Source organism: Falco cherrug, chromosome 4, assembly GCF_023634085.1.
Source record: "Falco cherrug isolate bFalChe1 chromosome 4, bFalChe1.pri, whole genome shotgun sequence".
NCBI lineage: Eukaryota > Metazoa > Chordata > Aves > Falconiformes > Falconidae > Falco > Falco cherrug.
This window is the reverse complement of record NC_073700.1, coordinates 59,931,656-59,946,137: the sequence shown is the minus strand read 5'-3', so window position 1 is coordinate 59,946,137 and position 14,482 is coordinate 59,931,656. Positions and strand designations below refer to the sequence as shown.

Here is a 14,482-nt window from a genome sequence, read left to right as displayed (position 1 = left end):
ATCAAGACCAATTTTTGAAGCACTCCACTAGGCATCTCAGTATTTGATTTTAAAGGTTTATTTGTACCTCCCTTGGTCACTCCCTCTCCATCCCTTCAATAACTAGTTTGTAGCCCCACTGATTTCCTCCATCACTTCGCAGCTGTCAGCCTTCGAATTCTCAAAGCACACCCCTGCGTGAATCCCGAGATCTTACAAAATCACCAGTTCATCAGCAGGACATTTTGAACTTCTCAAAACCACTACCACTCGTATGCATGATCCCACCCTGCACCCTCGAAAAGAGAGCTTGTTTTAACCCTGTGCAATTGTTAACCCATTCCATGTCCTGCAAGCATAAACCGATGAGTTGATGCTCAAAGGTACACCAGCTTCGCTAAAACACAGATTTGTGCCCCAGATTGCAACAGATTGCAGATCAACAGAGGCAGGGAAAGGCGGCACAAAGCAGCAAGGAGTTAGAACTCATCACATTTGAGTTTCAGAGGTTTTTGGTGAGGTTTACTTTTGCTTGGAGCTTTCTGTAGAGCAGGAGATGTGGAAGAGGTGATGCTGCAGTTGGATGGATATTTACAGTGTGCTCCTATTGTTAATCCAAAACAAAATCACAAGTTGAAAACGAAGTTGGAACATTGTAAGCAAAGACTATTATTGTTACATTGCTCACTATAAAAATCACTGCAGAGGCTTTTTTTTTTTTTTTTTTTACCTCATTGAGCTTTCTAAGGTCACTGTGTTGCTGGTCACTAATATGTCCTCTACTGGGGCGCAAGCAGAAACACACAGTGTGGCGTATCGTTAGTCTGTCCCCAGGTAACACTGTTCTCTTGAGATCTGCCCCCAGTAATGATGTGGCACGCTAGTAACGCTTCACTGAAAATGTGTATGCTGGATCACAGGTAGCCACTTCTAGTGATACCAGGATGATAATGGCATTTTTTACATTTAACTTTGTGAGTAATTTTAACAACCTATTAAAAAAACCCTACAAAGTGCAAGGTGGCCGATTCTGACCTCTTTTCTTGATACACAATACACCAGTGGAATTAGCCTCCATTTATGTTGATATAATTGTGTTCAGAACATAATTGATGGTAACCATACCGAGCTTGCTGAGAGCTCCTCTTTACGTCCTAAATTAAGACAGGCAGTTTCTGAAAATAGAGATCTCAGCAGTACTGACATGGCCAATAAAAGAAGCAGAAAAGCTTTTACACTCACACGCTTTCCTCCTATACCTATGTTATGAGACCCTTGTCAGCCTCCAGACCCTTTGAGTTAGCAACAAAAGCACAAGCCTCTTTTACCATCACCTATGCTCAGTCACTCGTTCTTCCACCTGGGGCACCTTTGCACACCTCTGAAAGAACCCCATGCTACCATGCCGGTGTAAAAGTAGGGGCCCAGAGATGCTACCATAATAAAAACGGTAAAATAAAACAGCACATGAAGCTTCTTCTGATGGATTTGCAGTTCAAGTTGTACATCAAGAGACAACAGAGGAAATATGATAAAGATCAAGTTTTATTGACATATTTTAGGTACAATAAATATATTTACATGTTGACATTTTAAGCATGGAGTTACATGTAAAAAAAATTGTACATGAGATCATCTTTGTGTTTCCATTTTTACATTCACTTAAATCGGTACGACAAAGATCTCTTATGGAAGTGGAGGACTTGGTAATAGTTCAGTATTACATTCCAGAAACTAGTAGTAAACACCTTGTGCAGATGATGCTGTAGAAAACATGAGGCAGACGAACTCCCAGTGGAGTCAGTATGATACAGTCGGCTGTTGAATTTATATCCTGAACTGCTAATAAACAAACTCTGTAATCCAGATTAGAGCAATACATTTGAAGTGATTCTCAAAACACCCAAATATATACAGTGTTTAAGACTTTACAGGTTAGGAAGGATCACATTCAGTAATAGTAATAGGAGGTAGAATCATGTCGACTGTTCATATTTCTACGTAGCGATAAAAAAAAAGTGCTATTACTATCACTGAATTCAAGAACAGAACTCCTGAAAAAGTGAAAAGGACAGAAGAGTTGTTAATCCTGTTTCGCCTGGCTTGCCACAAATGCTGGAGCATGTAAACAAAAATGGTTTAATCCTCCAACACAGGTAAAACTGCAAAGCAAAACTGTTAAGTACTGCTTCTCCAGTGCTTTGGGATGGGCAGCATCTCCTAAGGTGTGATACCTGCAAAAGCAACCTCATGTACCAAAGTCGGCAAAGAAAAGTACAGGACGATGCTCTCGGGGTGGGGGGGGCTATGTTTCAGGGATCCTCAGCAGAGCTGTAAGAACAGAAAGTAGAGCGAAAGACTGAATGCAAGGCACTCAGGCAGGAAAAGTCCAGAGAGGTGAAGAGAGGGAAAACAGCAGGAACGTAACAAGGATACAAATATCCTTGTGGGAATGGAAAAACGGAGGCAAATGAGATGGAAATGAGGTACAGCACAGGGTAGAGACAAAGGGGACCACTGGAAAAAAAGAAAGTTGACTTATCGTAAGGGCGCTTTGTATCAATAAAAATCGTATGCAATGGTATGGAAGATCAGCTGTGAACAAATGAGTGTTAGCATCTTGTCTTTGCTGTATCTGTAAGTGAAAATGTGTATTAATTAGAAGGTAAACTGCTGAAAGATGTTTCACCATCTAAAAAAGAAATCCTGCGAAAAAATGGCTTTGTTATTATATAAATAGAAATAAAAGTGTAAGGTCCCAGAGTCAGCCTGACAGACACAAGGAAAAAAATCCAGTGCGTATTAAAAACCGTTAGATATACACGAAGAAAATCCTGAACCACTGAACGAACATAACGTTAACACACCAGTCTTAAGTAGTGAACTTTCAAGTGACTACACATGACATCGCAATACAGCTACACTGAACTGTACACAGGCTCTTTTACAAAAATATTCTTAATCTAGAATACCGTTTAAAGTTATTTAGATGGCAAAAATCGCTTAACCCAAGTGCTGTTACATTAAATAAAAGCAGTGTAACCTGTTGAAAAACAGCGTGTGTATATAATGCCCATTTCCAGTTAGTTAGAAAAATCAGTGCATTCCACCAAGAAATGAGAAAGCAACACTAAAAGACCCAGTGAGATTAATTCCCCCTTGAGGTTTTTTCTTTAGTGCAATAAGGACCACACTTTCCACCAAAGTAAGCACAGAAGTAGAAAACAGAGGTGTTTTTTTAAATAAAAAAAACCCCAACCCTGCAAAAAGCAGCGTTATGAAGAACAAAATGATCCTTCCCAACCATATTATACCAGAAGTTGGTATACGTAAGGATCCAATATGAATCAGTGTTTTTGTACACAAGACCCTGTGCTCATGTGGGTAATAGGTAATCTCCATCATTAAAAATCAGGTTACAAAAAAACCTTACGTAAAATCCTTAGGATTTGATACTGATTGAAGACAAAATACTTCCAAGTATTATGCTTCTGAATCAATCAGAGGTTAAGGCATGATTTAAGGTAACATTGAAACAAAAGCCCCATGTTACCCTAAATAACTTCTAAAATATAAGCTAACTTTCTGCAGTCTGTTCAGGATTTGTTTCCTTCACATTTAGTTTCTCACCCAACATGCTGCTAAAAAGAAAAAAACAAAAGCACAAAAAATAATTTCAAAAAAAGATTTGTTGTTTCTCTGAACAAAAATGCCTTTTTGACAGTGAACAGGTGAAGCCAGATTTCTACCTGCGAGTATTACCACTCACGTAACAAACACAGTACTACGCGGAGGACAAGAACAACACAATACTACACCAGAGAACAAATCCAAGATATAGCCCGAGTTAGACAAAAAAACAGGCCAAAACAACCCCAAGAAACGAAACCCTGCACCCTCCCGCCCGCCCTCGCACCCCAGCCGTAAGGGCAACGCACCCACACACACATACAGACACGCAGTTACTGTGTGTAACGATAGGAAGCACCTACAGCTTCCAGGAAAACCGCACAATTTTAAACTAAACAGATAAAAAATTACTATGTTTAAAAAAAATATTAAAAAATTCAACATCAAGTTGTTTTCTTATTTCAAGTACCTAGATCACGTTAAGAAAAAAACAACAAAGACCCTGAAGGCTGTTCTGGAATAACCTACAGTTCTATGAAAAAAAATATCTCATCTACACCCTTGCAGTGGAAAGCTGACATCAAAGAACTAAAATGCTCAGTCTGCTATGCATTTTACTGGCTACAAGGCCTTTTTTTTTTTTTTTTTTTTCTTCCTCAGAAATTCGGAAACCTGAAGTGAATCTTCAGATTTAAATTGGGGAATAAACTAGGTATCTGCAAATACTTTACAGAGGGTGTGCCAGTATTTACTCTTCTTTCCCAAAGTCATACTGGAGATGTATGCGGGCCAAGAACAACATCCCTGTCTAAATTTATCCTCTAGCACTACTTAAGAGATAAACACTTGCATGCAAGTTCCTCCAGCTATGAAGGTGCTATGGACCTGTCCTCCTCCTGCCTAGCATCACATATACCAAGTTTTTTCAACACTGCACATAGTTCCATAGAATCACAGAATGGTTTGGGCGGGAAGGGACCTTAAAGATCATCTAGTTTCAACCCCCCAGCCACAGGCAGGGACACCTGCCGCTAGACCAGGTTGCTCCAAGCCCCATCTAACCATCACACAGCATACGTGCCACATCAGTTGCTAACATTGTGATGAACCAACGTGTTACATGACCAACTTGAATTACGTGTAAAACCAAAATATCCCAAACTTTTGAGAACAATATTACACGACAGACCTGATTTGTACTTGGTACAGCACAACAGAACAAACCTAGAAACCCCATGCCCTGGTCTGACAGCGCACTGTATTTCCCCTCAAAAGTTAAAGGACTGAGATTTATTTTTTTTTTTAAATTAAAAAAAAGTAGAACATTCCACTAAAATACCACAGATCATATGGCCAATCCAATCTTTTAGTCAAGGCAAAATATGATTAGTTGCTACAAGAGGAAAACAAAATAATTTGAAAAAAAAAGTTGGCTCCATATAATCACCTACTAGAGTTGCCCATTAAAATCATTATAAAATTATGCTAATAGAAACTGTGAACAAATAATACACAGATCAGGATATATGTATTGACTTACTAGCATCTTTATAAAAATTTGAAGATATACACAAAAACACCACAACATTTATGGAACTGTATCCATTAAACTTAGATAAGACAACACAAAAAACTAACAAATAGCTAAGATGTGGTTGACTGTAAGCACTTTAAGTAACATTTTAATTTTAAAAGGTCAATATTTACATACTACATTAAATGCCTTTTTTTTTTCCATTTTGCATCATATTTTGAATGCATGATAAAGAAAGAACAAGATAATGGTTGCAACAGATCTTCCAAGAAAGTGAACTGAAGATGCTCAGATTTAACTATGTGCTGAAAGAGAACATGGCAAGAACACGTCCATCTAGTTTTACTTCTGCTTTCTTTGGGTTTTTTTTGGGAGGAGACAACAAATGGATCTAAAAGAGCTGTTATCATCCAAACTGATCATTGCCAAGAGATCCACTTTTAAGTCAGGATTTGAGAACTAACAAAACAGGAACATTTTAACAAATGACTCACCTAATTGCTACTTTTGCTACTGAGTTTAAGATATTAGAGAGTTATGGTGACAACACAGGGTGTGAGTATGTATGTATGTATGTATATAATAAAATGCATACAGACATACATACATATAGTATATTTACATATAATAAGGTACAGCAGGTACCCAAGTATTGACTGCGATAAGCAGCTAAAATCATAACCAGCGATCCGCCCGTACCCTGTCTATGCACAAGCAATAACCAACTGCAACTGCCTTTAAAGAGGGTGCATGTAGTCATTAAACAGGCATTGCTTATGTTGCCTCCTGCATTTAAAATAGATCTGAGGCAATTTCACATCTTTATTCTAAAGCCACACATTTGTCTCAATTTAAAAAAAAAAAACAAAAAACAAAAAACAAAAAACCAACAAACCAACAAAAAACAAAAACAACAAACCCAACTGAATAAAAATTCTTAAAACTTAAAATTGGCTGAACCTCAGCCTCTTTGGGATGGATTCAAAACCCAAAGCTGGAGCATTTCTACAAACTACTTTGACTTTTGAATCAAACCCATATTCTTAGGCTCCAAGAAACCCTCTAACCCCAATAACGTTTGCTTCTGACAGGACAGCTGATCAACTGCAGATGTTCCTACTGCTGAACTCAGCTGCTGGCCTGTCTGGCATTCGCATCTAACCCAGATTTCCCGACACGCACCATTACCGCTCCACTCCAACACGTCTTCCCATCCTTCTCATCACAGAGAAGCTGCTCCCTAACAGTGGCATGAATAACTGTTTAATGACTTGTTTCCAAGATGAGAATTTACTTCTTTAAAATAAAAACTACGTAACCTGAGGCGGCAGCGCAGGGGTCCTAGCGCTCGCGGTGGGAGGGGGCACATCACCTCGCACATCTTCAGGGTCGGCTCCCGCTGGGCACCTCCTACCTACAGCTCATTCTCTGTCCTGGGCTTGGCTCTACCCTGAAGCACTAACAGCACTTTCTGTATAGTAATTGTACTGAATATTATTTAATATGCATAAATGAGGAACTATACAGATGGCTGTAAAACTAACTTCCATGCAAAATTCTCATGATGTTCCTGTGTCTCATCACTATGTTGTACACAGGCTTAAGAGTATTCTTTCAGTATTTCTCCCGGTGCAGTATTACCAAAGTACCACAGTATTCTGTATGATTTCAATGAACAAAGAACAGTTTTACCTAGATGACTTTTGACAGGATCTATTATTCAATCATTATTTTTAGTAGCTTCTACTTAATTGAAAATCTGGACCAAAATTGTAAGAAAGCCAATTAGGTCTTTATGATTTGGCTACCATCAAATCTTAATAGTAATTTAAAAGATCTATGGTAATATAAACTTGCTTTCCATGCTTGGCATGCCTATTTTGGACCCCATTCGCAGCTGTTTCATTACAGAGCAATAATATTCTTCCGCGGTCACTCAGGTAAGAAACCTGTAAGGTTTCTGTCAGCCCACCCCAACTGCTCGATTAGTAGGTGGAGTTCTTAAAAGTATTCCTAAAATAAAGGACCAAGCAAAAGCTCACAGTCTAAAAACTATGGAAACGTTCATAAAAAGTGGAATCCAATATAAAGATGACATTTTAGTTAAGTTTATTCAGAAGTAACTGAAAAAATTGTTCCTTTGGCAACACCATCTAGATGGTTCTAACCAAAAGGAAATATCACACATTTTACTTTGAATAAAATATAAGCTCCTTAATGTTTGCATGTAATTTTTGGAAACTGCCACATCCACCAGCAGATTCACAATGTCCTTATAGTCCTGTATTTATGGGGAACACCACATCAACCCAAGTCCTTTCAGTTACTCGTTTCTTATGGTTCAGCGTTAAGTCACAAAATAAATCTCAAAGGAAAAAAACTAATCAAAATAAAGCATAAGGCAATCATGAAATGCTAGCCCAAAAGAGCTATTAGGAATGCATCGCTCTTCCATGTAACATTTCTCAAGTGAGCCACCAAAAGTTTCTTTTTCCTTGTGTCTGGAAAAAGGGTCATTTAAAATAACCTAGGTACAACTTGCAGTTCACTACCCCACGATGCTACTGAAGGGCAAAGATCCTTGTTTCTAACAACCACGGGAAAATACAGCCGTGTTATTCCTACACAGGGTTTTATGGAATAAGTGGACTTGGAAGGAGAAGATGGAAATCTGGGTTGGAATAGAAAAATGCAAAGACAGACTGAACTTATTTACAACGATCAAAACTACAATTTTCCAGTGTCACCTCCACAGCTTCTCAGCATACTGCTATTCAGTGAAGTAGACCACGTTTAAATCTATGCAAGAATACCTTCTGTGCTCTCAGATACGCAACGTAACTAATGTGTTTTGTTTAGAAAAGTGAGTTTTCATTCAAATACCTCGCACTGAAGATAAGAGCAACCATTATCAAATATTCTTTGCTATGAAGAAAGTTTTTCAATCTTTCGATGTAAACGTTCTCGCTCAAGTCACTGTAGTCACACAGTAGGATCTTGAAGAACAGTGTCTACATGCATTGAAAGCATTTTGAAGAAAACATCTGTAGTTCCACGTGGTTACAACAGAATGTGAACAAACCAAACAGAAATTCCACTTTTGCAGATCCTCTCAAGTTCAGCTCTTCTGGAGAACATCTTGCTGCTTTCTGTAGTTCAACATAGCAATTAAAGACTAAGCTGAAAGGTTTCACAACCCGATGGTTTTGCCACTGTGCCTCATGTAGCTCCACAGTATGCTTCTGTTAGTGTCAGGGTTTCTCTCAGCAGACATCACTCAACTATCAGTGCCACGTTTATGTGGGACAGATCTATCATGTGCCTGTTGAAAGTTAAAAGAGATTTAAACCTGGTACTCAAACTGATTCTAGGGGTGGAGAACAGACAAGGAGGTTCTATGAAGGTCACTAATAAACAGATGCTTGATTGGATTAAGAGAGACAGTGAGCAGAGGAGACTGATTTAATCTTGTGAAGGGAGGGAAGGAACCGAGGCAGCAGCAGCAGTGCTTACTTATTTACCTGTGGAATTTCTGTTGAAATGCTAAAGCATGTGCTGGCTCCTTAAATTTTGCTATGGCTTTCCGTTGTTGAGGAAGCATCTGTAAACTCTGTAGAGACAAAAAGCCAAAACATATTTTTAAAATTCACTTAAGAGGTCCACTTACGAAACCTCATTTTGCACCAAACGGATTGAAATTCTGCCATATCTCTTTTCTTTTATTGGTGTCAAGGGAATGGAAAAAGCCCTCTGAGACTGCAGTCAGGGACCCAGCTGAAGCTGTCTGAGCTGGTGGCATTAAGCAACTGTACCAATGGAAAAGCCAGACCATTGCTCGTTAAGCAAAGGCAACAGCTCTTCAATTCAGTCCATACAGATGAACCAAACCCTGCAGCCAAACTCCCATGAACCGAATAAGAAACATTCCACTGGGCAGAGCTCAACTTCACACAGAAACAACTGGAGTCATTCACCTGATGTACGTTTTAGGATCAGGGCTGTCCATAGGTTAAACAGGATAGAAACAGGGAAAAGCAGCAGTAGGTTTTGATCTCTACACACTGTATATCCTCACACTGTTTTAACAAAAACAAGTGGCTAGCTCTTGACACCAACCACCACACAACCCCGATGAGATGGCTTAGGTCACCACTTCCAAGCCCTCCTAGTAATGGGAAACCATGCAACACACGTCTACCCAAACAAGTCCATCTGATATGTGCTGCCCCGTACCATGAGAGCAGCATTTCACAACACTGTAGCTATCAAAAAAAACCCCCTATGTAGTATCGAGGTCTCCAAAACCATAGCATGCCTCAGCCAGGGCTTTGGAGAACACGTGTCCTTGCTCCCTGCCTTAGCAGGACATTCAGACAATGCCAAGATGATTCGAGAGAGCAATCCTGTGGCCTTGGTAATGAGAAATTATCAGACTTATTTATTTATTAATGTATTAACTTATTATTCAAGTTGATACTTCAAGTTAGCACTTTAATTATAACAGTGTACTTTTCAAAAAGAGCAATTCGAGAAGATGAGGTTTTACACGTTTCAGTAGGTACACCCCCAACGCCACGGTGATTCCAGTACCTCACAGGGAGTTTTGGATGGGCTCCGCTCAGCACATCCAAGACAGAATTGTCCTGATTCACCTCCCAGTTTCCAATTGTTCTTATAGCTTTGGATACAGAATTAGAGAATTACTAACCTTTTCGGCGTGCAAGTTTCTAATAAAGCCAATCCTGGTTTGTACTGAGTTTTTTATATATATATACACACACACATGTTTATGTATGTATATAGGCACGTTAAGACTTTTCTGGACTTTATTATAACCTACCGATGGGTAGGTATTAGCCTGATTATCTGATCCTACGTGTAGCCTGGAGCTCAGCAGCATCCCCCTGCATCTGGATGATTCCAGCACTCTGATGGTCACACTCCAGGATTTTAAACTTCACCTGCAAAAATTCTGTATCATCACCTAGACTATTAAAAAAGTACCACATGTCTTTAGACTAAACTGTTCCTAGGGAACACTCGTTGATACATTTTAAGGGTGACATACTTTTGAGATCTCTCAGTGAAAGAATTTTTAACCCAACTAATGTGTTCCCTGTTCATTCAATCGAATGCAGCATTTTTAAGCAAGATGTCAAATGCCTAGATGAAATTTGCTATTAAAATTGCCTACTTACATCTTTTTTGAACAGGTAAGCCTCACGTTGATAAGATGCCTATTTAACAAGAGCCAAGGCACCTGATAGACATAATTCTCTGTATCTAAGCCTGACAATTCAGCTCTAGGCTCTTTCTGTAACTTATCTGTGATTTTAAAGTAATTAATTTTGGCAGTAGCTACCTTGTACCTTCTCGTAATTGACAGGAAACTTCCCTCTCAGCAGGAAAATCACAGAAGTTTAATACTTCCGTCACTCCTGTGGTTTCAAAGTGAAAGCTGAGGAAAAGTTAAAGGATTCAGCAAAACCGATAAGCATCAGCAGGTTAATTTGCACTGTATAGTTTTTTGAAAGCTGCTACAATGGAAAGGTTTAGCTAAGTCACTGTAACTTCTCAGTTTCTGAGCTGGCAGGGATGGGTTTTAGCTTTAAAAAATGAAAACACTTGGCAGATGATTTTTGGTTTTTTAATCAGAAAGCTCTGGACAAGGTTAGGCACATTTTACCAACGAGAATACAGTCATGCTGCAGAAAGCGTCAGTGAAAGACCCTGGACAAAGCTCAGTTCTCCTGGAAGTTATCTACTGGAGTAGGTGAAGGAGGTGTTGAAGTTTGTGTTCTCCTCCTTTACTGATGCCACTTTATTATTATTTATAGAACTGTATGTAATACACATCCTTTTGACATCACTTTTCTGGCTAGAAGAGAACTAAGGATTAAGTAAGTCCTATCACTAAGGATTAAGTTTTGAAGACTAAGAATTAATCACAGCCATTAAAAAAGATTTATAAACAAGAGACTTGTAAGAGTTGAAAAAAATTCTCAGAATTACAAATAAGAAGGGAAAAAAAGAAAAAAAAGAGAAGTAAATCTGTTCCTTTCAAAAGAACTTGATACTTTTAATATGAGAAAAAGCTGTTTAAATCACTGAAAGGATGAGTATTTCAGAGAACAGTCAAACAAGAGAGGCTGGAAAAGAACTGAGAGATGCATCCCTTCAGCTGTACCCTGCATGTTCTACCATCGATCTGCTTGTCTTCCCCCCCGAGCTGTCCTGCTGACAACAGACCCTCGCAAAGTCAGGTCTCACACAACTACCACAGGTTACTTCTCCCAATGCCTTACACTCCAGACCCGTTTGTGATCAAATGAAGACGACAAGCTGCACTCAGTGACCTTTTCCACAAGAATGGATCTATTATTGCATTAATATTCTTGAGATGCACAGCAGCAAGATTCGATTTTGCAGTTTATACACCCGTAATGATGAATTATTAAGAAGCTGCTGAGTAATTAGTATACAAAAAACTGACTAAAGAAAGACATTCTGCTGTAGTGCAGACTTACTAACAAAATTAGGTGAAGTATCTAAATACTATTATAGACAACTTATTTAAAATTTCATATGAATTAATAAAGTTTATTGACGGACTAGTTTGGGTATTATGTCACAGTCTGTTCTTAGGTTGCATTACTGTCTTATTTTCCAAAGGAAAAAAACCCCAAACCATCCAACACTGCAATCAAACCACTAAATACATTTTAATACTCAATTGCTTTGGCAACAAGGCATCAATTCTTGGATAGATCTACTGAAAAGCATCTTTATCAGATTTCATTTCACTTGTCAATACAGACAACTGAAAACAAAAAGGCAACCCATCTGATCCTTTGCTGAACTGCCTAACCACCCCCCATCACACAGCCCAGGGTCTTCTCAACTACTGCAGTTACACGTACCTAGGTTTAACAAAAGAGGGAACTAATGCAACACAAATAATACCTCTCCAGTTGGAAACTGTCCGAAAAAATTTAATTAGAATAGTTTTAATACAAATTCTCAGCCTCCACTGTGTTCAAACTATGTGTTGAAAATGATGCAGAAATCACTTCACTCTTTTTTAGGTATATACACCTTATTTAGGTATAAAAAAAAGTTCAGGTTTTGTTTTAACAAGAAAAGGCAACAATTGCCAAGTTACTTTGACGATATGACCACCATGGCCTGAAATACCACAAATGTATCTTTGCTGACAAAGATTTTTAATATCTCAACAGAAATCGTGACCTACATTGAGTTTTCAAACAAATCTTCATTTACTGTGACTTGCAAGTATGAACATTACTCATCCAGCTAACAAAGATCTCTTGAAAATTTATGTTCTGATTTTGGGACAGTATCTCCTTACTTGCATTACTATTCAGATCCTGAGTTTTATGTTTAACAACACTGACAGTCAGGCACAGGACAAGCAGGTACGATTCTGCCAGAGTGTAGGTCTGAGCTGCTGCTATTCCACCCCGAGCAGATAGGTTATCGGCTGAGCATACAAACTAGCGTTCCACTTCCGTGGAAACCTGAAGTAAAATAACTGCATACTCATCCTATTGGATTATTTCTGTCTCCTTGAATGCAGGATGATATGCAGTTTAGAGCTGATCCTGCATTTGAATCATGTTAACAGCAATAGTCTAAAGAAAACACATTTTTTTTGTGTAACCTGTGGAATTTTATTAGCTCAAAGTGCTGCTGAAGGCATTATCTTCAAAGATTTACTTCACCAGCTTCTACTTTTGTTGGTTCCAAACACAAAATTAATTTTGTGTATCTTCATCATGTTACCTTGATAGTTTAACACACTTCATTTTTTAAAATTTTTTAAAATACTTTGGCAGTCTTTTTTTTTTCCCCACTGGTAACATTCAGTGCTTCTAGCATCCCTAACATTCTCAAATAGTTTTAGTGCTTGTACATTCGCTACAAGGTGATCCTGAAATAACCTCCCAGAAAGCTGTTACTTTTAATCATAATCTTTCACCAATCAGACTATCCACTGTATCAGCCAGCTTACTTGTAAAGAACGCTCTACTAAATTTTCAAAATTATTGGTACCACTGTCTAATGTGTTTCATTAATGTAAAAATCCATACAGGTACAAGCATTCACCTTTCATTTTTAAAGTAAAACCTGAATTACTGCATTAGCGATCGTAGAGTTTGCCCAAGAATAGAAGCTTACCCATCACGTTTTCAGTATTATTTTTGCTTCCCCACAATATATCTAACTTGTATTTCCAGCACAATATTGTACATCAGGATAGATCACTCACCAATTACTGTCATGGGCAAAACAGACTCGACTTGTGAAAATTAATTTATTGCCAATCAAATCAGAGTAGGATGAGGAATAAACCTGAGTCTTAAGAACACCTTCTCCCCAGGCTCCACTTTACTGCTGCATTCTACCTCCTCCTGCAAGCACCACAAGGGGCAGGGAATGGGGCTGGGGTCAGTTCATCACACATTGTCTCTGCCTCCTTCCCCCCCACACCACCCACCCGCCCCAGCATGGGGACCCTCCCACAGGAGACAGTCTTCCACGAACCTCTCCAACGTGAGCCCTTCCCACGGGCTGCAGTTCTTCACACACTGCTCCAGTGTGGGTCTCCCACGGGGTCACAAGCCCTGCCAGCAGCCCTGCTCCAATGTGGGCTCCTCTCCCCACGGGGCCACAGGTCCTGCCAGGAGCCTGCCCCAGCATGAGACTCACACAGGGTCACATTCTCCCTCGGGCATCCCCCTGCTCCAGCATGGGGTCCTCCAGGGGCTGCAGGTGGGAGTCTGCACCATCACTAACCTCCATGGGCTGAGAGGGACAGCCAGCTTCACCACGGTCTTCCTCACAGGCTGCCAGGGAACCTCTGCTCCGGCGCCTGGAGTCCCCCCACCTCCTCCTGCACTGACCTGGGGGGCTGCAGGGCTGCTGCTCTCACATAAGACTCAGCTCCTCTCTCCAGCTGCTGTTGCACTGGGGTTTTTTCCCTTCCTAAATACATTATCCCAGAGGAGCTGCCAGCATCGCTGATGGGCTTGGCCAGCAGCGGGTCTGGGTTGGAGCCAGCTGGCATCAGCTCTGTCAGACACAGGGGAAGCTTCTAGTGGCCTCGCACAGAAGCCACCCCTGTAGCCCCCCCACTGCCAAAACCTTGCCATGCAAACCCAATACACATTTCTGAAAAAGTAATTCAGCGTGTTGGTTTTAGACCCAAGGCAGTATCATGAAGAAGCTAACAGCATCAGACAGGTCTTCATACAGTACCAGAGACAACCGTTCTCTCATTTTCAAAGAGCACGTAACACTAAAGTAATCCTTAGTTTT

At 39.7% G+C, this 14,482-nt stretch overlaps 1 protein-coding gene across 6 annotated transcripts in view; it reads right to left on the bottom strand.

The window, feature by feature from the left end:
• Positions 1–1,506: 1,506 nt before the first annotated feature.
• The window catches only part of RBM33 (RNA binding motif protein 33), a 105,703-nt gene continuing 92,727 nt past the window's right edge, over positions 1,507–14,482 (bottom strand). For 5 of the 6 annotated variants that reach the window (XM_055710209.1, XM_055710213.1, XM_055710212.1 and 2 more), the window contains 2 exons: positions 8,665–8,753; positions 1,507–8,465 (listed from right to left, as the gene is read on the bottom strand). In XM_055710209.1, coding sequence (XP_055566184.1) covers positions 8,417–8,465; positions 8,665–8,753 — 138 coding nt within the window. In that variant the 3' untranslated portion in view covers positions 1,507–8,416. Of the gene's footprint in view, positions 8,466–8,660; positions 8,754–14,482 lie in introns of those variants that run through there. The other variant, XM_055710210.1, reaches the window with a different exon arrangement.